The sequence below is a fragment of the Callorhinchus milii genome, unplaced genomic scaffold (assembly GCF_018977255.1).
Source record: "Callorhinchus milii isolate IMCB2004 unplaced genomic scaffold, IMCB_Cmil_1.0 Scaffold2, whole genome shotgun sequence".
In the NCBI taxonomy this organism is placed as follows: domain Eukaryota; kingdom Metazoa; phylum Chordata; class Chondrichthyes; order Chimaeriformes; family Callorhinchidae; genus Callorhinchus; species Callorhinchus milii.
The window spans coordinates 13,175,361-13,201,336 of NW_024704743.1; the positions used below are offsets into that span (position 1 = coordinate 13,175,361).

The 25,976-nt window shown below is 41.8% G+C and overlaps 1 protein-coding gene across 1 annotated transcript; it reads left to right on the forward strand.

The window, feature by feature from the left end:
- Positions 1-4,618: 4,618 nt before the first annotated feature.
- LOC103187047 (androgen-dependent TFPI-regulating protein) lies at positions 4,619-25,976 on the forward strand. The gene is made up of 6 exons (XM_007906380.1): positions 4,619-4,786; positions 19,448-19,564; positions 21,011-21,112; positions 24,035-24,150; positions 24,502-24,653; positions 25,568-25,976. The coding sequence occupies exons 1-6, from the start codon at positions 4,631-4,633 to the stop codon at positions 25,603-25,605; spliced, it is 681 nt and encodes a 226-aa protein (XP_007904571.1). The 5' UTR covers positions 4,619-4,630; the 3' UTR covers positions 25,606-25,976.

Sequence of the window (25,976 nt, forward strand, 5' to 3'; positions counted from 1 at the left end):
TCCCTTAACAAATTCTTGGTAAGTGCTGTACTATTCAAATTAATAGTTTTAGTATTTTAAACATAACTACATGTCCAGGAAATATCTATAGTTTTAATCCAGATTTTTTTTAAAAAATGCATCTCTCAATAGCACTAGTCAACCCTTTGGAATTTCCCGCAAAGTTTATCAAACTTCCCCACAAGTTCCTGCAAAAGTTGACAAATGCCTCTCAATTTTTGCCAAATATTTCCACACTTTTTATTTGCCCTGTTTATGGGACATATGATAGTGTAATGTAGAGAGAACAGACAGTCTATTAGAACGTTATTGTTCGCAATTGTTTCTGTCTGTGAAGTCAGTGAGCAGATAGATTATAGAAGATCAGAAAATCTGTCTACAGAATTATTTGAGACACTGTTGGAAGAGAAACAGTACTCTAAAATATACCCAAAATGGAACAATCGTTTTATCAATGTAGCAGAAAAAGTTCTCCACTTTCCCTGTAAACAAACAGATTTCTCAGTCTGACCATGAAGGACTTTGCATTGACCCTAGATGATTTGCAAGGCGGTCCACATCTATTGCCACAATGCTATATGATTACTTTAACAAATAGCAGCACCTCTGCCTTAAACAGCTCTGAGAATTATATCCAATGGAGTCCTGGTCGCCTTGTTAGTGAGAGGACTTGGATTCGATTCCCAGGCGGGGCCAAATCTTAAGCATGTTTCCTTACTCCAAACACCTCTGTTTACCTAGCAGTAAGTACCTTCATTTTTATAGTTCTTGACTTCATATCAAACATTTTGCTTCTCCGAGTAGGGGAAATAAAGCTGCAAGGCACCACTGAGGTGTGAAGGATGATAGAAAGTCTAAATATTATAAGAATTATTTAACAACTGCGAGTGTTAAATAAACAGATATTTTAATAAACATCGATAGGAATTTACAGCACTGAAAGAGGCCTCAACCTGTTGTGCCAGTGCTAGCCCTGAAAGAGATCCAGTCCCATTCTCCTGCTTTTTTTCTTAAACTCTTTTACATTTCTACTTTTCTGATACTTGCAATATCTGCAAACCTTAAATTGTTCAGTGTCTTGGGATGTCCTCCCAAAGTGAAAGGTGCTATATAAATGTGGAGTCCTGTAGTGTACATTGTAAGCTAAAGGATCTGGGTTCAATTCCCGGGCAGGACAAACATTAGGCAAATAAGTAGTAACCTGTTTATTAGTTGATTGGCAAATTGCTTTCTGGGAGTAATACTTGCAATATGTGGAAACTTTAGACTGTCCAGCACCTTGGGATGGCTTCACAACGGGAAAGGTGCTAAATTTGTACAAATACAAATCTAAATTTTTATTGTATTGTAGACAGTATTTTTATTCTATGCGGATCAAAATCTCTTAAATGCTGATAGGGATTCTGTCTCTACCATGATGTCAGGTATCCACAACTTCCTGTTGTGGGGTGGTCCAAAACTGGACAATTTAAAAAAAAACAGTTTGTCAACTTTCCCCCCCCCTTTTGTGTATATTAACCTCTAGAACTCTCCATTCTTACATTTTTTCAAACATTTTAACATTTAAGGTACTGTATAATTCCTCCCATTCTTCCTCCCAAAATGTATCAGCTCATACATTTGGGCATTAAATTTCATCTGTCTATTTTCTGTCAAATCGTTGTATCCATGCTGTTATATCGACATGGACTGGTTGATCTATTGCCTGTTTTCATGCTGAATATTATTATTAATAATAAAAAGAATCCTTGCATTTGGTATAGCGCCTTATCACAGCCGAAGGATATCTCAAAGCGCTTTACCAAATTTACTGTGAAATGACTGTGTATTTGTTCTTTGCAAATCTTCACTATAGAAGATTGTAAAATCTATTTGATTTGATATTAATAATTACTTGACACAAAACTTGGAAATGTTGTAAATAGTGAGAAGGATAGTAGAAGGCTGGTGAAATGGGCCAACATGTGGCAGATGAAATTTAATGCAGAGAAGTGTGAAGTAATGCATTTTGGAAGGAGGTATATGGAGGGGCAATATAAGATAAATGGTACAATATTAAAGGGGGTGAAGGAACAGAGAGACCTGGGGATTCACATCCACAAATCTTTGAAGGTGGGAGGACAAGTTGACAAAGCTGTTAAAAATGCATATGGGATCCTTGACTTTATAAATAGAACAAAAACATGTATGTTCTGCTAAACTTTTATAAATCATTGGTTAGGCCTCAGCTGGAGTATTGTGTCCAATTCTGGGTACTACACTTTAGGAAGGATGTTAGAGCCTTGGAGAGGGTGCAGAGGAGATTTACAAGAATTATACCAGGGATGACGGACTCCAATTATGCAGAGAGACTGGAGAGATTGGGAATGTTCTCTTTAGAGCAGAGAAGGTTGAAGGGAGATTTAATAGAGGTGTTCAAAATCTCTATCTCTTTAATAGAGGGGTTTTGATAGAGAAGATAGGGAGAAACTGCTTCCTCTCGCGGGTGGGTTGGTGACCAGAGGATACAGATTTAAGATTATTGGCAAAAGAATCAGAGAGGAGATGAGGAGACATTTTTTACTCAGAGTTGTTATGATCTGGAATGCACTGCCTGAAAGGTTGGTGAAGCAGATTCGATAGTAGCTTTTAAAAGGGATAAGTACTTGAAAAGGAAAAATTGCAGGGCTATGGGGTAAGAATGGGGGAGTGGGACTAATTGGAAAGCTCTTTCAAAGAGCCGGCACAGGTACGATGGGCCGAATGGCGTCTTTCTGTGCTGGAAGATCCTATGATTCTACATAAAAAGCAAATAATTGGAGTGAATTGATTAGTAAAAATTTACAAAGCTTTACAAGGAAGCTGGCTAATCTGTCCAACCAGTCAGTCCTGGTGTTTATACTTCTGCCCATTCCTTACTCTCTCCCATGCCCTTCTAAAGATTTACAAATAAATTAATTAATTAAGAATGTGTTTGATTCCCAATCTCAAATAGACTAGCCAAGAAATTAATATTTGAATCATCAGAAACACATAATTAATGAAAGTTTCATGAACAGTAAGTGACAGAGCCATAAGATTCACTTGGTTCCTTCCTCAAATATAATTTTGTCCATTAGGTTTTAGTCCAGAATCTTAAGTAGAATATATTACAGTATTTCTTCAATGAAGAGTAATGCTGTGTAATTTGTACACACAGACAGACTAGAGATAGATAGACAGACCGACCGACCGACCGACCGACCGACCGACCGACCGACCGACCGACGGACGGACGGACGGACGGACGGACGGACGGACGGACGGACGGACGGACGGACGGACGGACGGACGGACGGACGGACGGACGGACGGACGGACCGGACGGACGGACGGACGGACGGACGGACGGACGGACCGGACGGACGGACGGACGGACGGACGGACGGACGGACCGGACGGACGGACGGACGGACGGACGGACGGACGGACGGACGGACGGACGGACGGACGGACGGACGGACGGACGGACGGACGGACGGACGGACGGACGGACGGACGGACGGACGGACGGACGGACGACGGACGGACGGACGGACGGACGGACGGACGGACGGACGGACGGACGGACGGACGGACGGACGGACGGACGGACGGACGGACGGACGGACGGACGGACGGACGGACGGACGGACGGACGGACGGACGGACGGACGGACGGACGGACGGACGGACGGACGGACGGACGGACCGGACGGACGGACGGACGGACGGACGGACGGACGGACGGACGGACGGACGGACGGACGGACGGACGGACGGACGGACGGACCGGACGGACGGACGGACGGACGGGACGGACGGACGGACGGACGGACGGACGGACGGACGGACGGACGGACGGACGGACGGACGGACGGACGGACGGACGGACGGACGGACGGACGGACGGACGGACGGACGGACGGACGGTATTAAGTGTTATAGCTAGCGTTAAGTGTTATAGCTTGCTGGCAGTAGCTAGCTATAACATTTATAACATTGGTATAACTCTTAAGAGTTACCTCCAGGTAGCTAGCTACCGGCACATAACTCTTAAGTGGTATGCCAATGTGGTCTGAGGAAATTGTTTTGCGCAATCAGGCCTTAACTAAATTAGACCTTTTATGGACTTACTAAATGGACAATATTTGTGCAATGAAAATCTTAACCAGTATGCATTTAAAAACAACTGTTATTTAACATACAGAGCAGATGTTAGGATGTCTGTAAATGGTCTGGTTTGCATTTGGAAACACTAAATAAAATGCACAAAATCATACCATCAACAACAGTATTAACACACAAGGACTTCATTGTTTCTGATTTACATAACACATCCATGGATTATAAATGACCTTGGCTAGTCTATTTGAGATTGTGAATCAAGATTATTCTTTGAGCTCTGGCAGGCTCAAACTATTCTGTAATTATGTAACAGCTTAACTTTAGAGATGATAACGTCTTAGGACAATACCTTTAAATGGCAATTCATTTCCGAGTTAAAGCTGTCTTGTTTAAATAAATCTCAAACTCTCGCCCACCCTGTTTCTCATGGTAAATGGTAACGGCCAGTGAGATTAGAAGATTACAGTATCACGCTCCTGCTCCTTCTCCTGCACAAGGAACAAACATGGCGTCAATGGCAGTGACTAAAGTCTATCATATCTCTACCTTCATATGGTATTTTGCTATAGTTTACTTGCTTCTTATTATTCCAATAGAACATCCGCCCGCTGGAGTGTTTTTGTATGCTGGACAGTGGAAATACCTCACATTCCTTAATTTAGTAAGTAGCTTTTCTTTAGTTTTGTATGTTGTGTTAACACGTCAAACAAAAATCCAAAATAAGGCGACTTTGACAAAAGCCAAGAGCAAAGGTGGTAATCTGATATAAAGCTAGAGATTTTATTTACTTTGTACAGCGAGTTGTAAATATGCAAAATACAACAACAAAATTACATTTGTAAAGGGCCTTCATGTCGGGAGGACATCCCAAGGTACTGAACAGTCAGGGATCAGGACCCAGGCGTGGGGGTGTGGGAGGGCAGGGTTGGGATGATGGAGGGCAAAGAGGTAGGAGGGTGGCTGAAGGCATGGTCGAAAAGGAGGGTCTTGAGTTGTGCGTTGAAGAGACAAGGGACGGAGCAAGGCAAAGGGATTGTGGGATGAAGTTCCAAAGGGTGGGGTCAGAGAGGCTGAAAGCCTAGCTGCTGATGGTAGGGTGGGTCGGGCGGGAGTCATGGAACAGGCTGGAGCCTGCTGAATGGAGGGAGCAAACAGCTTGATAGGGGCCAGCATGTCAGAGGGGTAGGAGGGGGCAAGGCCATGGAGGGCCTTGAAAGTGAAAATGAGGATTTTGAATTCTATCCTCTGAGGATGGGGAGCCAGTGGAGCCGAGAGAGGGTGGGGGTGATGGGGTCATGGAGCCTGGTGCGGGAGAGGACATGAGCTGCAGAGTTCTGGATGATCTGCAGTTTGTGGAGGGAAGAGTTGGGAGGCTGACAAGGAGCGAGTTTCTGTAGTCGAGTCTTGCAGTGACGAATGCATGTATGAGGGTATTGGCGATCTGAGCAGTGAGGCAGTGGCAGAGTCAGACAATGTTGCGGAGGTGGAGGAAGGCAGAGCGGATCACGGCACGGATATAGGGGAGAAAGGACAGTTGAGGGTCGAACAAGATGGTCAGTTCCTGACTGGTTTGGTGAGGTGGAGTGTGCATCCATGGATGTTGATGCTGCCAGTGCCTGAGGTGCGGAGGTGCTGGCGCCAGTGAGGAGGGTCTCAGTCTTGCTGATATTCAGCTGCAGAAAGTTGGCTCTCATCCAGGACTTGATGTCTGACAGACAGCCTGAGCTGGGTGTGCTCCACATACATGTGGAAGTTGACCCCATGTCTGCAGATGATGTCACCAAGGGGAAGCATGTAGAGGTTGAAGAGGAAGGGACCGAGGACAGAACCCTGAGGAACACCACATGAGACTGCGCGGGGGATAGAAAAGAAACCGTTGGTGGAGACAAATTGGAGATGGTGTGAGAGATAAGACCTGAACCATTCATTGTATGAACCACCTCAATTATAACTGTGAAAAAGTCATAACTGTTATTATTAGATAGTCTGCAATATGGATTTCAAAATCATAACATAATCAACCATATTTGTTAATGCAAATCATGTCTAAGAAACCCAATAGAGTTTTTTGATGAAGTAACGGAGAGGGTGGATGAAGGTAGTTTATATGGATTTTCAAAAGATGTTTGATAAAGTGCCCATACAAGACTTGCAAGCAAAATAGAAGACCACAGTATTAAAGGGATAGTTGCAGCATGGATACAGAATTGGCTGGGAGATAGAAAACAGAGAGTGGTGGTGAATGGTTGTTTTTCTGACTGGAGGGAAGTGTGCCGTGGTGCCCTGCCAAGGGTCAGTATTGCGACCACTGCTGTTTTTGATCTATATAAATGACCTGGACTTGGGTAGAGGGAGTACAATTTCCAGGTTTGCAGATGATACTAAGCTAGGAAAAGTAGTAAACAGTGAGGAGGATAGTATCAGACTGCAAATGGACATAGACAGACTGGTAAAATGGGCAGACACGTGGCAGATGAAGTTTAAAGTGGAGAAAATGCAAATTGATGCATTTTGGAGGAAGAATGAGGAGAGGCAATATAAGCTGATGGTACAATCTTAAAGGGGATGAAGGAACAGAGAGACCTGGGGGTTCATATAAGTAAATCTTTGAAGGTGGCTGGACAGGTAGATAAAGCTGCTAAAAAAACATATAGGATACGAGGCTTTATAAATAGGGGCATAGAATATAAAAGTCAGGAAGTTATGATGAACCTTTATAAAACACTGGTTAGGCCTCAGCTAGAGACTGTGTTCAGTTCTGGGCACCACACTTTAGGAAGGATGTCAAGGCATTGCAGAGGGTGCAAAAGAGATTTACCAGGATGGTACCAGGAATGAGGGACTTCAGTTATCAGAAGAGGCTAGAGAATTATGAGGGAATTTGATAGGGTGAACAAGGAGCAACTATTTCCACTGGCGGGTGCTCGGAAACCAGAGAACATGGATTTAAAATAGTTGTTAAAAGAAACAGAGGGGAGGTGAGGAGAACTTTTTTCACACAATGTGTTGTTGGGATCTGGAATGCATTGCCTTGAAAGGGTGGTGGGAGCCAATTTGATAACAACTTTTAAGAGAAAAGTAGATAATTATTTGGGGAGGACAAGTTTGCAAATGGCCTCCTTCTATGCTGTATAATTCTATGATTCTATGATTTGCAGTTCATGCTTCATTAATGCAAATTGAAGAGGTCAGTGCCTTTGTGATCAATTGCTTTGAAGCTTTATTACAATGTTCATCTTCAGTTTCCAAATAGTTCCATCTGAATTAAGCAAAATCATATTGTATCTTCACAGGTAGTTTGGCCATATCTTTGACTTCATATTCATAACAATAAGTCACCGTAATCTTAAAAGAAGAGATTTCTTCTCAGCAGGAGAAATTTGATGTATCTGAGGAAAAGGTATAGAAAATAGAAGATGTTCAGTGAAGTCCACAGGGGAGATCAAATCCTCAGTTACAGGCAATGAGGTGGGAGATAAATATCTATTATAAAGCCAACAGGTAAAAGACAGATTGGCCAAATGATGCCCTTCATCTCTCAACAACAATGCCACCGTGCATTTATATCATGGCCTTCACACAGGGTAGGATCTTGGAGTGCTTAACAGTGGCAGAGCTTGATGCTAAACCAGAGGGAGAGAGGAGAAGAAGGTCTTCAGGTGCGATCTGAAAATGGGCAAGGAGGGGGCAAGGTGAAGGGATTGAGGCAGAGTTTCAGGGCATAGTAGCTGAAAGCAATGTCGCCAATGGGAGCAGAAGAGATCAGGGACATGCAGTATGTTTTATGCCATTTCCCTAGCTGATGTAATTTAAATCATCATGCAGTGACAGTCCTGCAGTGCTCCTTCGTGTAGCATAATGATGCTTTACTAGACTTCATAGAGTGAGTTGAAGGTAAGCCTTGAAGGAAGTGTTGGGGCAGCATTCAATGCTCCCTTTCATACTCAGTGTGACCCCAAACAAGGTATCTCCACTGAGGATTCTTCCCAAAACATCTCATGTAGTGAACAGTGAAATAATGCAAACAGACAACAAATAATGGATTTCATTTTCATAATGCTGTTTATGTGTCTCAGGCCATGATAATTATTTACTTGGAATAAAAGCTGATGCACTAATCATTGCCTTGTTCTTTTCCTCAACTTTACAATGAATTTCTTCGTAATTCGTTTGAATGTTACACATAGGCTCCAGTCTGGAACTAACCTGTGTAATAAAAGGGATGATTGTCTAAGAACTTCTGCAATCAATCAACAGTGACACAATGTTCTCTTATTGGCTGTGGGTTCTGCCTCCCTTTAATAATTAGTGCAACATGTTTTGCGATGTTGTGGCATTGATATGAACATTGAGGTGAAATCTTAAACCAGAAGTTATCACACTATTTGTGACTTCTGTTCTGCCCTGAAGTGGTGTGATTCTTAACCAAATTCATTCCATAAATATCACAATTCTCCAGGGGTTTCAAAGGCCTTCCTGACCATGCTTTATTTGAGATTTCTTTCAGAGAAAAGTCTCGAGATTTTGTTTGAAATTTTTGTGGCAAATCCTGCAATTTCGGTCACAAAATGGAATTCACAGTGAGGGGAGTGATTTCCAGTCTGTGAACACTGCACTTTCAATCCCATCATTTTCTATAGCCATACTGCACAATACATAGTGCAAAGAAGATTCCTCTGTACAATCAGGTAACACAAGAAAACTGACATGGTTCAAGCTATAAAACTGAAGTGTTGATAGATTCACTGATGTACAGTGATTATCTATAATGGGAATAACAGCTTACATCTATACAGCATTTTTAACTCAAAGGATGTGCCAAAGCACTTTACCAATGTAATAAAACAATAACAATCTTTTCATTTCATATGTGTCTAATCATGTCGAAACATGTCAAAGCATTTCACACAATTTACTTTAAGGTTTACTGACTGTATATTTTGTAGACAAATGCTGGAGACAATTTAAGCATATCAATGTCCCAGAAATAGCCATGAAGTGAGTGATCAATTTTCTCTGGGGAATTGTCAGACAGTATATGAGGAGACATGCCCTTTTCTTTTCAAGTACTGCCATGGAATCTTTAACATGCACCTGAACAGGTAGACCTCCCACTCCCCCTACCCCTGCCTTTAAAGTCCCTCCTTAAACCCTACCTCTGTGATCATGTCTTTGTTCCCGTCTCTCTCTTCCCCTCCTCCCTCCTAGGCATCCGTCTCTGTCTTTGCAAATGCTTCAAGACATTATTCTACGTGAAAGTCATTACATAAATGCAGATTGTTGGTGTTATTTGTTGATCTGATTTTTTTCTCATTTCTAAATGAATGTATTGTTGTAGGTCAGTACTCAGTAGGTTTGAGGTCAATGTGCAGTAAATCCCAGGCTAACAGCACAACAATTATCAGGGGTAATATTACACTTTTTTAATGTAAACCAGTGGTGGCCAAACTGTGCCTGTGGGGTGCTCAAGAAGCTCTCTCCCACATCCCACACCCTTCCAAACATTTGCACAAGTTTGTGTTCGATTGGTAGTGTGTATGGCATAAATCATGAAATATTTAACCAAGAAAATGTATTTTGTTGGCGTTAAGGTTGGCCACCACTGCTTTAAAGAGTAAATGTGCACTTATATGTAGCATGCTGCTCATACACGTTACTGCATGTTTGAAAAGCAAACAATGGCTCTTTCAGGGATTTCTCCCTCACCTGCTAATCCATCAATTATAATATAAAGCAAATCAGTTTAGGACTACTAATGACTGGAGCCTCTATGAGTTTAAAAGTTTCTAAGACAGCTGTCCTTAACTAATTTATTATTTCAAATCTAATCCAGATTAGGTTACACGGTATTACAGCATACTTATGTGGATTCCTAACCCTCTTAACAAATATCATATCCCTATATTCCTATCTTTAACCCTCTTAATGTATATCCCAGATCAGCATAAGCAAATTGTGGGAAATCAGATCTAGTCTGGATCTGTACAAGCCTAAACTAGTACAAGCTAAAACCAACATCAATTAGGGTTCTTCACCTGTGGCCTACTTTAATTCAGCACCGAACCTCTGATCCACTCCACAATACTGAGGTAGAAAGCGAGGGAATTAGAGAGGTTGGGAGTATAGTTGCTGAAGGTTTGCCCAACAATGGTGGCACAGAGAGAGCGACGGACTCATAGTAAGCCCAAGTTAGTTGAGTGGAGGAGGGAAGCTGAAGAGTGGGAATAGGGAAGATGATATAGATTGGGAAGTGCTCGAGTCTGAAGGGGTTTATAATAATAATAATAATCCTTGCATTTAATATAGCGCTTTTCACGTCTTCTCAACGTCTCAAAGCGCTTCACAGAATAGACTGTAAAGTGAATTGACCGTATATTTGTGGGCAAAATATTTATAGGTTTATAGGTGAGGATCTTGAAATCGATCCATTGGGAGACTGGGAGTTAGAAGAGACTGGCGAGCACTGCGATGATGGGCAAGTGGAGTTTAGTACGGGTGAGGATGTGACTGTGCCCTACAACTGTTATGATATTACTGTGTATAAAGTATGTGATGTGCTGGTATAATCGATATCAGACAGGCCCCCTTAACATCCACCATCCATGTTGATGCTGGGACACCATTGGAATTGTATGGGTGAAATCAGCAGTGTTTCATAACACATTTGATATGATGATTGTCACATTATGAATCATGGCACTAATTTACCCCATTTCATATTATCCCAGTTCCTGTTCTCTTCACACACTCTTTAACATTGTTTCACTTCAAATTTTTAACTATCACAACACATTTTTCATCCTGTTGTTTCTACTTTGATAGTAATAATAATAATCATTGCACTTGATATAAGGCCTTATCATGTCATTGAGACATCTCAAAGCACTTTACAGAATATACTGTGAAGTGAATTGACTATATTTTGTGGGGAAAATACGTGACATCAATCATTATGCAGTTTTTAGCAATTATAACAATAATAATCCTTTTCTTTTGAGAGGATCTTTGATGTCAGGAGGACATCTCAAAGAGTTTCACAGGATTCACTGTAAAGTGCAGAGATTCTGTATTTTATTTTGTTTTTTATTTTTATTTTTACTTTTATTTTGTACTCTGGAAATAATGTTCAGGTCCACCACACCCAAACATTGGACTCCCAAAGGATTGTTTACGTGGAACAAAACGAACAAGTTCAGAGTAGGAAACAGCTCATTTTATTTGCAATAAACTCTTAGATATCCTACGTGAAGATGCATCATAAACACTGCTGTGCGCAATTAGCTGCCGTGTTTCGCCCACAAATAAACGGTCAATTCACTTTACAGCATATTCCGTGAAGTGCTTTGAGACGTCTAGAAGACGTGAAAAGTGCTTATCAAATGCAAGGATTATTATTATTATTATAAAAAGTGGTATCCAATTTGTGCACAACGATGTCCTAAAAATCAGTTATGAAGTGAATGATTAATTTTATCTGAAGGATTATTGGCCAGGACACTGGGAGAAACTCTGTTCTCCCAGTTTCCTGGCCAATAATCCTCCCAATAAAGTGAGGTGCCATAGGATTTGTAATGCCTATCTGAATAGGATGCTATTTTCATTGTCGATGTTGTAAATTAAATGCGATATTCTGCCTCTTAGCTGCCTATGGGTTGTATGTTAACACTGCCACTTCCAGACCTTGAGAAGGATCCCATCTTGCCCACTTGATCCGTGACCTACAAACCCTGAGAACCCATTTTCTCATGGTTTTCACTGAATTTATTTCAGTCAGTGAAAACCCTGAGAAAGTGGCCAGATGGGGAGACTTGGAGACATGCCTGATGCTGCCAGATATTTCATATCAGCAATGCAGCAATCCTTTCTCTCTGAGCTATAATCTGTTCTGTGTTAATGTAACTCGGGGAAGAAATCAGAGATAATCAAAACTTTGCCTGAATATTTTTCTTTCATCATTTTAAAACCTTACAGAAATCATATTAAGAGAATCTGCGGTTTAGTCCAATGAGAAATGAAGTATGTACGCAGTTCATTGTTCATGCTGGTGGGAATTCTGACTGCATTGTGAAAAGTAAGAGGCTGTAGAATGACACATCTGAGGTTTTGGCCACTCAGGCAAGCCATTCACCAGGGGTTGTTCTTGCACCCAAGCTCAGAACATGAGAATCAGAAAAGTTTACAGCGCTGAAGAAGACTGTCCTGGAGTGTATTAGTTACCGCGCTCGCTTCACAAGCAAGAGGACCTGGGTTTGAATCCCGGGAAGGGCGAAACGTTAGGCAAGTTTCCTTACTCCACATGCCTCTTTACCTAGAAGTAAGTAGAAACCCAGTTGTTAGTCAATTGATGGATCGCTTTCCGGGGGTAATAGCATCTTCAAAAACAAAATAATAATTTGGACACTTAATCGACGACTGTGTGTGGGACACTGCTGTTCACAATTGGCTGCTGAAATTCACCCACAAAATATACAGTCAATTCACTTTACAGTATATTCTGTGAAACGCTTTGAGACATCTCCCGATGTGAAAGGCGCTATACAAATGTAATTTTGTATTCTATTGTCTCAAAGACGTGATAAGGCACTTTATCAATGGCAAGGATTATTATTATTTAGCTCTCTGGGACACCTCCCGTCATGAGGAGCACTATATAAATGCAAGTTATTGTTGTTATTATTAATAAGACCACTTGATTTATGGTACACAAATTGCTCCTTCACTGAAACTATCTATTTGAATCCCATTCTCTTGCTCTTTCCACATAAACTTTAATATTATTTTCTTTCAAGTATTTCTTTTTTAAATGATGTTACAGACTGGCTTCAACAAACACTTATGAATAAGTTGATCAGTGGAAGTACAGAAGAATCCTGATATACTGCATTATTTTTAACTGTAGCAAACAAGCTTCCAAATTCTGGTCTATCTTAAATTTTAAGGCAACAGTCTTAACCCTAAGACTGTGAGGGTTATCAGATCATTTGCCAGTCTTGGCCAGCAAGACCATTTTGTTATTGGAAAGAAAACCTGTTCATTAAACATAACTGTTCATATTTATAATTGGGTGTGAAATATTTCAATGCAACCTAAATTAAAAATACTCTGAGTGTGGGATGCCATGTAATTTCTTACTTAATTCCCACAGTCTTAATTTTCTCTCTGTAACATGAGGCAAGAAGCCGTGCATTTAAAAGCTGTGCAATGTGATCGCTGTTGCATTCACAGCAACACTTGTACCATAGGGACTAGCAATTATAATGACAACTTCTCAAGTACATGTAATACCACAAGAACACTTACCAGAGACTGAGGATTTGGCACACGCAGTGGAGAAAGTGTATATAAGTCTACTTTACAAACTGGAAGGTAACAAAGAGTATTAGTGGACAATAACACAACAAGGTCGTATAAAGATGGTTAACAACAACAACAACAACAAAATTACATTTGTAAAGCGCCTTTCACATCGGGACAGACAGAGTTACGGACCCGAGCTGGGGGTCGGGGTCGGGGAGGGTGGAGGGCAGGGGAGGAAGCAGGGAGATCAAAAGCACGTTCAAAGACGAGAATCTTGAGATGACTCTTGAAGGTGGCAAGGGAGGGGGCGAAGTGGAGGGACTGCAGGATGGCGTTCCAGAAGATGGGGGCAGAGTGGTAGAAGGCCCGCCTGCCAATAGTGGGGCGAGCAAGGCGGGAGACGTAAAGCAGGCCAAAGCCCGCTGAGTGGAGGAAACGAGCAGGATGGTAGGGGGTTAGGAGGTTGCAAAAGTAGGGGGGAGCAAGACCATGGAGAGATTTAAAGGTGAGGACCAGGATCTTGAACTGTATCCTCTGTGTGACGGGAAGCCAGTGGAGTTGGGCGAAGATGGGGATGATAGTGTCACGGAGCCTACTGCAGGAGAGAACACGGGCTGCAGAGTTCTGGATGATCTGCAGCCTGTGGAGGGAGGAGTTGGGGAGGCCAATAAGCAATGAGTTTGCATAGTCGAGCCTCGATGATATGAAAGCATATATGAAGGGTTTGGCGGCCTGCGGTGTGAGACAGTGGCGGAACCGGGCGACTTTGCGGAGGTGGGGGAAAGCAGAGCGGGTCATGGCAGATGTGGGGTAGAAAGGATAGTTGAGGGTCAAACAAAACCCCAAGGTTCCAGACTGGCTTAGCAAGGTGGAGTGTGCAACCATGGACGGGGACGCTGTCAGCGCCTGAAGATGTCATCCTTTCAGATTACCCACTCCTTAAAGCACCAAACTGTTTCTTAAATGCGTCCTGTATTCTGGCTTCAACTACCCTTTTTGGTAACCTGTTCTAACTATTGATTAGTATGTNAAAAAAACTTATGTGTCCTAAAACTGTCCCCCACCAACTTGGAAGAATATCCCCTCTTGTGCAGCTGACTTGGGATATCTGAAAGTAATGTTCTGAATTTACTCTATCCCATCCAACATCTTATACACATCTACAAGGTCCCTGAGAAGTTTCTTTTTAAGGTTGATGAACCCTAGATTCTGCTTGTTTCTTGTACCTCATTTCTCTAACACTGGGATTAGCCTTGTTGCTCAGTTAAGAGAGATTAGATATTTCTACTGGAACAGCTTCCCTCAGCTTTCAAGAGCAGGTATTCCAGAATACAGCAAGATATCAAGATAGACAGAAGACACAGAAATGACAATTCAGGAAAGGGGAACTAATATGCATTTGACCTTGCTCAGTCACATAATCAATGTGCAAAATATGTTCCCTTCAGTTATGGAAGAGATCCAGGAAATGTTTGCTGACAAGAAACAGCCTCTACATTTGATAGTACAGTAATGAGCAATTTGAGAAATTTTAGCATGACATAAAAATGAAAATGGTTCTTTGGAGGCTTTCACTTTAGCCTGTTGATTTAGCAGATGTTGGGAATTCTGTAAGATTAGTTTCAGCCTACTAAGCCACACATTGACTCCCTGGTCATTGCTCTCACTAAATTGGCTTAAATGCAAGATAAATTCTACAGAAAAGAGGACAGAATGCACTATTGCCTGGCTGTGAGATGACAGAAGGTGTGAATACCCAGCAGACTAAAACATTAATCAGGTGGCAATATGCCATCTATTTTCCTGAGCGTCAATCCCACTTGGTAGAGACATTGCCATTTCTAGCACACAATGTGCAGACATCAGTGGGAGCAGAAACCATCATGGGTGGGAGTTCTAATTACACCAAGTAGAACATATCCCATGTATTATGTCACTAATGGTATCACACAACATATTCTTTGTGCTCTTTTCATTATGTTGGGGTTGAGAAAATGGCATCACACAATGGGATTCACTGATAATTTAATGTTGGATTTTTACTCATGCAACTACTGAGGATCACAACAAGTCCCTTATATATACCAATCACACTTCAAGCAGGCCTACTTAGCTCCCAATATCCTGTGAAAGATGAAAGTGTTACCACTTAATGAAGGTTTTTCCAATCTGAGCAAAATAAGTTTATTTCCACAACAGAACAAATCAAATAAATAGAGAAAAACATGCAAACACAAAAAACTGTAGTGAGGACATCTCAATAATTTGGTCACTCGATCCATGACTGTTTGTGGGACACTGCCGTGTGCAATTGGCTACCGTGTTTCGCCCACAAAATACACAGCCAATTCACTTTACAATATATTCTTTGAAGCGCTTTGAAACATCTCAACAATGTGATAAGGCACTACATCAATGCAAGGATTATTATTATTATTATAACCTACCGAATCCCAATAGTCTTACAACTGAACTTGGTTCAATGTTAACTGAAACTCATAGTCCTCAGCTGCTCGGGACTGGCCTCCTCCTTGTCCCCCAAGTCCTCTGCTCCACCATTGGTGGCCGTGCCTTCAGCCACTATGCCCCGAGGCTCTGGAACTCCCTTCCTCACTCCCGTCACCTTGTCCCCTCTCTTCTCACTTTCAGGTCTCGGCTGAAGATCTTTCTTTTCGACCGCGCCTTTGGTCACCTTCCTCCCACTCCCCCTGGCTCGGCCATGGGATCCGTTACTATGAAGTGCTCTGAGACGCCATCCTGCATGGAGGGCGCTACATAAATCCAAGTTGTTGTTGTTGTTGTTGCTCTTCTCTTGATAGTCTTTGCACTTGATAGTCTCTTAAGCGCTTTGAGACATCTAGAAGACGTGAAAAGCTCTCTATCAAATGCAAGGATTATTATTATAGTCTCAAACTATGGATTGCCATTCTTGGTTAGGTATTGATTCCACACCCACTACCTCCCATTCACTGTCCATCTCATTGCTCATGTCTCTCAATCACAGCAAACATTTTTCATTCTAATTGTCCTTTTTATTAGATAAATTAGTGTGTCCATTATTTTTTCTAATTCCTCCCGCCCTCCCCCCTCGTTCTCTGCTCCAGGCCTGGCCTCCTCCTGAAGGTGCTGTAGAGGGGCCAGGAGAAGGAATCTTGTTTCATTTTGTGTATCAGATTGACTAAGTTGACACTACTCTTGGCGACTGAGTCAGAAGGTTGTGGGTTCAACTCTGCATGGGGACTTTCAACTCATAGACTAGGCCAATAATCCCTCCAAAACAATAATAAATTGGTCATTTTCAATCCATGACTGTTTGTGGGACACTACTGTGCACAATTGGCTGCCGCGTTTTGCCAACAAATATATGGTCAATTCATTTTACAGTCTATTCTATGAAGCGCTTTGAGATGTCTAGAAGACGTGAAAAGTGCTATATCAAATGCAAGGATTATTATTGTGATCATTATTAGGCTGATACTCCTGTGCAATGATGGGGATGTGCTGCTTTGTTAGAGCTGCCGCCCTTTTGATGAGACCTTAAACTATTGGTGATGCCATGCCATATATTCTTATTGAGAATCTGTCGGTTAAGCATTCACCTCATAAAATACAACTATTTTTGTTCTTTTTTTCTGACTACCAATAAACTGCTGTGAGTACAGACACTGTTTGAACCCAGCTCAATTGCAGCTACTTTAAGTGCAAAGTGAATTGCTGGATGCATTTAATTGTTGATTTCATTGCTGAATTGTTCTACCTATCTAAGAATGTTTAATGATTTGTCGTTAATTCTCAATATATCCTCTCAATTGGCGGTAATAAAAAGAACAAAGTAGAGTTTACACTTAACCCCTCTTAAAAAGAACAATTTTCTGTTGGCCACTAACAACATGACCATGGGAGACTTATTTGGTTGTAATTTGGTGGGAGCCTGAGGCGGGCGGAGGAGGGGAAGAGTTGAGGAGGGAGGGGGGCGGTGGCCAAAAGGAAAGTCAATAGGAAAGGTCTAAGGTGGGTTTTAATAATATTAATAATAATAATAGGGAAGGGGCATACAGAGAGATCTCAGGATAGAGTTCCGGAGAGCAGGGGCAGAATGGCTGGAGGCTACAGCAACAACAACTTCCATTTATGTAATGGCCCTCATACAGGGTACAGGGTAGTGCCCACAGCGATTGATAGAGGCGGAGCACGAAACCGAGCTGAGAGGAAGGGGAAGTGCCCGTAGGCAGGTCGAAGAGGGGATCTTCAGGCGCGACCTGAAGATAGGGAAGGAGGAGGTAAGATGGAGGGATAGAGGAAGAGTGTTCCAGAGTTTCGGGGTGTAGTGTCTGAAAGCAGGACAGGCTCACCAATGATAGAATGGTGTTTACTGGAGCGTCTGGGCACAGAGAAACAAGGTTCCTCTCCTGATTTATAAAGTGTGGCAAGGATCTAAGAAACAATTCTGAAATTATTAAACTGACAGGACTGTACCTTGAAATGAAAGCAGAGACTGTTTTTTCTGGATTTATACTAAACCCAGCTCTGAAATGAAAGAAATTCACTCCCCGGGAGATGGCTAGTGGTGATCTATAAAGAAATTCTTCAATTTATTTTTATTTCTGTCATTTGTACAAAACAAGAAACCTAAAAAGAGACAAAAAATGATGTGCCCTTTCTCTGGGGAAAAGTAGTAATAACAAAAATGAAAGCGAGGAGATAAGGAGAATTTTTTTTTACAGAGAGTTGTTATGGTCTGGAATGTATTGCTTGGAAACAGATTCAATAACAACTTTCAAAAGGGAATTGGATAGGTATTTGAAAAGGAAAAATTTGCAAGGATTTGGGGAAAGAGCGGGGAGTGGGACTGATCGGATAGCGAATGGCCTCCTTCTGTGCTGTAATATTCTATGATTCTATGATTCTAACTGTTGATAGTCAAAAAGAAATAAAAGAATTGTACTTTTGTGTGACAATATTTTGTTAAATAAAAATCTGCCAAGCCACAGTGTGCGTGTGGGTGTAAAAAATACCCAGCCATCATACCCAGGTATTAATCTGCTGAGGCTTTAAGATATTCTGTGATCATTGTCCCAAAGACAATGGTCCAGTTGTTTACACCTGACATTTAAATTTGAAGCTCCCTCCATTTGCTCGCTCCCTCCCTCTACTTCTTCTCCTCCAGCTGCAACTCCCAGTCCACTAATGTCTTGTCAGCTTGTTTGACAGACATCAAGACCCGGATGAGCGCAAATTTCCTGCAGCTGAATGTCGGTAAGACGGAAGTCATATTTTTTGGCTCCCATCAACGACTTCTCTCCTACGGGTCTGAACTCCACAATCTCCCTGGGCTCTCCCTCAGACTCTCCAAACCCGTGCACAACTTTGGCGACAGGGGCTCGAACTCCAGCTTTCCTTTCTACCCCACATTCATTCCCTGACCAGGGCCACTTTTTTCCACTTCCGTCACATTACTCGCCTCTGTCTGTACCTCACAACCGACGCAGTTGAAACCCTCGTCCACACCTTTGTCACTTACGGATTGTTGTCAGACCTCGCCACTGTGAAGCGCTCTGGGATGCTGCCCCGTGTGGAGGGTGCTATATAAATGAAAATAGTTGTTGTTATTTTTATAGCACTTTTCAAGTTAGGAGAACATCCTAAAGCAAGTCAAGGGTTTGCACCCAAACTGGTGGTTGCATTCGGGGAGGGGTGGGGGCAGGGAAGGAGGTCAGATTGGGGTGGTGGAAGATGACAGAAGGTGCTGTCAAAGAGCAAGGTGTTGAAGCATCAAAGTAGAGGAAGGAAGAAAAGACTCTTGTGATCCATATGGTCAGTCCCAAAGAAAAATCACCAAAAATGTAAAAATATATAATATACATAGGTTTTGGCATTAATTTGTGCCACGCCATTTCTCATTATAAGGTTCTCTTGTCATATTGACTAAAATTGCATGATGTTACATATTAATCTGCATGTTAATGTTATGTTATTGCTGTTTTATACAGTGCTGGGAATCATATTACCTCAAAGTTCTTTCTAGTTTCTGCAGACAATTTTCAATGGGATATGTATCCTGGCAGATTTTCTGGGCCATGTGATGTGGATTCGAGCCCTGCGTGACATTATCTTCTCAGCCTTGGCTTTCCCTGTTGGCACCGTAAGTAAACAGATCTTTTATTGAGGTAGAATTCATTGAACCTGTAAAAACCACAACATTATACATTATGCTATACATGTGTATAGCGCCTTTTATGTCTGGACAATCAAGTATTTGCACCTGAGCTGGGGTTTGGGGTCAGGAGGGGCCGAGAGGGTGGGGGGTAAGAGGGTGACCAAAGGAGCGGTCAAATAGAAGGGTCTTGAGATGGGCCTCGATGGAGGCAAGGGAGGTGGGCAAGGTGAAGGGACTGTGGGATGGAGTTCCAGAGAGTGGGGCCTGACTGCCGATGGTGGAGCGGGAAGGATGGGGGACATGGAGCAGGCCAGTGTCTGCTGAGCAGAGGGAGTAGAGGTGAAGTTGTAGTGAGGAAAGATGGCATAACTCTTTAAAAAAACTCTTTAATTGAAAAGGGTGAAAAATGTTCACTGTTATCTCATTTCTATAAAGGGTGGTTCATAACAGATTCAATGAGATGTTATAAGTTATATAACTGGGTTCAATTCCAGGCAGGGCGAAACCTTGGGCAAGTTTCCTTACTTCACACGCCTAATAATAATCCCTCCAAAACAAAACAATAATAAATTGGTCATTTTCAATCCGTGACTGTTTGTGGACACTGCTGTGCGCAATTGGCTGCCGCGTTTCGCCCACAAATATACAGTCAATTCACTTTACAGCATATTCTGTGAAGCACTTTGAGATGTCTAGAAGACGTGAAAAGCGCTATATCAAATGCAAGGATTATTTTTATTATATTATTATAAGACGGCACAGTTTTCATCCCATATGCATTTCACTGCAATTTCAACCATATCATTTGGATTCAGATGAAGTGATTACCATTCAAATACAATGCAGTAGCATCAATTCAAAGGCCCAAAATTCCACCCAGACTTACCCTGGAAAACCTTCCTAAAATTGTACAAAGTTGTAGACTTTTTTTAATACAGTCTTAATTTGGAAGCCATTTATTTTCAGGAAAAACGGGGACTAAAAAGCAACTCTTTGCAGACCGTCACCAATTAGGAAATAGTAGAAATGTTTTGATATTTATACTATTGTGTGCTAACCCAAGGAAAGTGTTACGAATAGCCACAAATTTTATTTCACTGTCGTGTGACACCATTGGACCGGCTTCAGTACATGTAGGCAACACTGGCACTGTCTGGCTGGTGTGTTGCACGTGAGGCACATGTAATTACCTCATGGTGACCCGACCTTAGCAATGCAGCTTGGGTGCCCAACCAGTAACGTCAAGCACTTTGAGGCATCCTCCCTTTGTGAAAGGCGCAACATGAATGTAAATCGTTTTGTATTAAGCATTAAATGATAATTTTTAAACAAATTTTGCATGAATGGGAGCTGCCACATTTGAAATTATGTCAACGATGTACCTTTCATCTTTGATTTTTAACGCGTTTAAATGTGAATTCATTTTTGCAGTTTGTAGTGACATCCTTTTGGCTGCTATTCAGTTATGATAGAGCATTGGTGTACCCTGAAGGCTTGGATAAATTAATTCCCTTATGGCTGAACCATGCTATGGTAAGTGCCAGTATTTAGAACTAATAAATCTTAAATGCATTAAGATACGAACTGACTGAGTTGGTTGAAGTCTGCAGGTCAAGTATTAAAGTGTGAGCAGTTATCACCTCAAACTAACTTTACACGTACCCATTGTGAGAAGATCAGAATGAAATGTGGAGAATCCCAAGTCAATCTGCCTTTCCTACACACGGCCTGTTCCTCCTCTGCACTCCACTACACCAAGCCAGTCAGGAACCTGGGCGTCTTGTTGGACCCTGAACTGTCCTTTATCCCCCATTTCCATGCCATGACCTGCTCTGCCTTCCCCCACTTCTGTAACATTGCCCAATTCCGCCACTGCCTCACTCCTCATGCCGTTGAAACCCTCATATGTGCATTTGTCACCTCAAGGCTCGACTATGGAAACTCCCTGCTTGTCGGCCTGCCAAACTCTTCCCTCCACAAGCTGCAGATCATCCAGAGCTCTGCAGCTCGTTTCCTCTCCTGCACCAGGCTCCGTGACCCCATCACCTCGACCCTCGTCCGGCTCCACTGGCTCCCCATCCCCCAGAGGATAGAATTCAAAATCCTCGTCCTCACTTTCAAGGCCCTCCACGGCTTTGCCACCTCCTACCTCTCTGACCTGCTGGCCCCTATCAAGCTGTCTGCTCCCTCTGTTCAGCAGACTCCGGCCTCCTCCATGTCTCCCGCACAACCTGCCCTTCCTATCAGTGGTCGGGGCTTCAGCCTCTCTGCCCCCACCCTTTGGAACTCCATCCCACAATCCCTTTGCCTTGCTCCCTCTCTTGCCTCCTCCAAGGCATGACTCAAGACCCTCCTTTTCAACCATAGCTTCAGATGCCCTCCTACCTCTCTGCCCTCTCTTATCCCAACCCTGCCCCACCCAAGCTCGGTCCCTGATCTCCAACTGTTCAGCGCCTTGGGACATTCTCCCGATATGAAAGGTGCTTTACAAAATGTAATTTGTTGTTGTTAAAATCAGAAAATGTTTATATGTTTAATAGGATGATCCTGTTAGTCTGTTGTATAGCATAATCTAGTTTGTACATTATGCAGAGAAGTAATGAAAATGGAAAGATTACGTTTTAGAAAATTGCATTTGTATAATCACTGAGACACAATAATTTGCAATTCATATCTTAATGGTCTTCTTGTACTATTTATTTTGATATAATGAGCATAATGGGATGCTTATCCTACATCTTAATATGATTTTCTGTCAAATAACTGGAGAAGTGGTATTAGCATACTGTGAAAAAATAAGACTGTTATTAGTTGAAGCAAATAAGAATGTTATAAAATTAGTGGAGCTGTTTTTGTGTGTTTTCTTGCAGCTGCTTACTTTCATATTGTACAGACACGGCAAATGAACTGGCTGTCTGCCCAGTCATGATCTGAGCTGCATTGCATTACTAATAATTGCACTGTTTCAGGTTAGGCTTCATTAGCTGTCAACCCGGGTTTACAAAGCAAGAAGGTGTAAGTGTTTCATTTTAATCAGCCATTTTATTACCTCATTCCTTTATTTACTACAGAAAGCTTGCACCATTGGAAATTGGATGTGTTGAGTGATTCGCTTCTTGTAAAGACATCATCAATTAACTGAGGATTTACCCAACCCCCAGGTTATAGACTAAAAAGGCAATTTTAATTGAAACAGATTGCCTTTTGGTAGGAGAATGCCTCCGTTATACAGGCAGTGAGAGCATAAGCAGGGTGGGGGATAGGGGTTGGTGGGGACAGGACCTTTTCAGTTGGCCGACAAAATGATTTTAGAAATAAGAAAATAGCACTCCACCCCATTTATGAACAGCGCAAATTAGGGTTCAAGGAATGGCATCATGGGAAATGGAAGGCATCAGAGCAAATAATGTGGTGAAGTAGTTTACTCTGTTAACTGTACAAGGAATTAGTCAGTGTAACCAAACTGTGCCCTGTGTAAAGAGCATGTTTACATAATAACCTGATAATAATGCCTCAAGAAAAGAAAACAATATTAATTTGGTCACTCAATCCACAACTGTTTGTGGGACACTGCTGTGCGCAATTGGCTGCTGTGTTTTGCCCACAAAATATACAGTATATTCTGTGAAACGCTTTGAGACATCCAGAAGACGTGAAAAGCACTACATCAAATGCGAAGAGTATTATTATTATTTATGTTGTATTTAACTTTTCTTGACTTCTGTTGCAGCATGGGTGCTGGTGGCCTGTAAGTGCTTCAGAGCATACGTATTCATAGAATTATTTACAGCCCCACCCAACACACACACTTCAAGATCAGCTTCACTGGAGTAGGCATCAGGTAGTCATGTTCACCAGAGTGCAAATCCTGCAAAGGCTAAGACTATGAGAAATTTCAGGCCCTGATTTGGCACAGGACAGCACTGGCAGAATCAAAGCCAAACTTTCAAAAATTGTGCTGATTGAAGTCTACAATGTGGTATTTGCAGCAGGACTCAAGAGAATTTGTATATATCAGTTGCTGCTGGTAACTGGATGTGTGTTACTCTGAACTGCAGTCCAGGCTTTCACAGTTCGGTAAACGTATGTCTACACAACAGTAGGATTTAATAATGGCCAATCTTTTTTAAATTCTGTTTTAAAACCTACTGCGCAAATAGCAGCATGAATTGGAATCCAGCTGACAAGCAGCGCATTCTGAACATTAGGCTTACCCTCAGGGCATTGGTTAATATTAGGAGAAGTGCAAAGCGCTTTGAGAAGTCCTCCCGACATGAAAGGTGCAATATAAATGTAAACTTTATTGTACTGAAACTGATGTCTCTCAGTGTTATAGGATGGCTGAAAGTATGAGGGAAACCATCAATTCAGTCTGATTTTAATAAGTTCTACAATACAGAATAGGAGGGCATATCAGTTCTGGTTCTCACATAGCTATTCTCATTATTCTTGCAGCACAGCATTGTCCTGCCAGTGATTCTGCTGGAGTTAATTCTCACACCTCACCGTTATCCAAAAAGAAGGACTGGCTTTCTCATTCTAGGCTTCATCTCCCTTTTCTATCTATTATGGTAAGTCCATCTCGCAGCTATCGAACTGGTAGTAAGAAATACATAAAACGTAAGAAATGAACCTGTGTCCTCTTGTCCTACTGCCTTGGCATAACAAAATATTGTTCTTGATTGACATTCTCTTTCCCATTTAATCTCTCATATATCTCTATAAGGTCATCTCTGTTATGTGTATTTTCAAAACTAAAGGGTCCTAGTGTCAAACGCTCTGGGACGCTACCCTGTGTGAGGGGGCTATATAAATGCAAGTTGTTGTTGTAATTATATACAGCACATACCAATTATACACCAACATGGCCAACTGAGAGTAATTGAAATGAGATAGAATTCAATCTATACCTTTTAATACAGGATTCTGTGGATTTACTCCGCGACTGGAAAATGGGTTTATCCCTTTTTAGGCCTATTCAGTCCCCTTCATCTGATGTCGTTTATCTCGGCGAGTGTTGTGTTGGTGAACTTGCTGTACCTTTTGGGAGAGAAGCTCACCTTGTTAATCTGGGGTAAGTTCACAATACTGTCATCTATTAATCTGGGGTCAATTCATTATAATCTATTAACCTTGTACATAATATTCTATTAAAATGGGATAAAATTTCACCTGAATATACTAGGTTTACAAATCTTCCAACTTTTTCCCCTCATTTTGTAAGACTCTACCACCATGACCACAAGGGGATAACTAATTGGGTGCAAACGTTTATTGGATGCAATAATCCAATGTAACTAGAAGCTTTGCTGAACTCAGAATAATTGACATCACAAAGTTATAACTGAAATATGGGTAGGGTTAGATGTTGATAGAATTTCCAAAAATAAAAAGGAAATGTGTACACAGGAAGACACTCACATTAAATTCATTCAGCATTGTTAATCTAAAACATTGCATGTAGCGTACATATATATTACATTGTCCTCCTGGTGAGAGGTTGTATCGTCCCAAGTATTTGGTCAATTTTGAAGACAATCAAGCGAGTAGGTTTTGCAAACTAGATTCTTGCCAATAAGTCAGGCGAGTCGATCATCAGCAGTGTTCTGGATTGCTGTGGACCCACCTGACTCAGGTGTATTGAGAATTCCCTGTGAACACCAGAGCTCATCATTAAATAATCACTATTTATCACTAGCTATCTACAGTCTCACCTACGACGCTAAGGCGCTATATCAAAAGCGTTATTATTACAGTAAACTTCTGATAACTCGACGCTGTCTTAACTTACCATTACCACTTAAGTCATCATGCTGTCAATATCTCGGCTGCATTTATTTATACATTTATACATATACCTAACTCACCACTCCGGATACCTGGTCACTGAGTGCTTTTCCCATGGAGGGACGAGTTATCAGGAGTTTACTGTATGTTTACTTCCCAGACGTTGGTTGAGAATAACAGTGCATTTATTTACATTTGTAGGCACAGTGGAGAAAGCAAAGCAAAGAAAGAGAAAGTGAGGTGGAAACGTGTCAACGGACTGAAAATGTGGGCACTAAAGAACTTATCCACCTCAGAATACTCAAGAAAACACTGTGTCAACAGCAGTCAACAACAACAACAACAAATTGCAGTTGCCTTTCACATTGGGAGGCACATTACCACAAGTCCTTATTAATCTGGATGTTGCACTGGTGTCTGTGTTTATTCACTTTAATTTTTCACTAAAATAATTCTCAGATTCTTTAGGGTCAGAAATCTAGATCTGCCTGTAAGGAAGGCTTTATTGTTGGATTTACCTTAGGTTGCTTATCTCGTGTGCCAACGTTTGTATCTGACTTTTTAATAACATTAAAAAAATAAAAATGGTTCTTGGCCTGAGAACCTATAA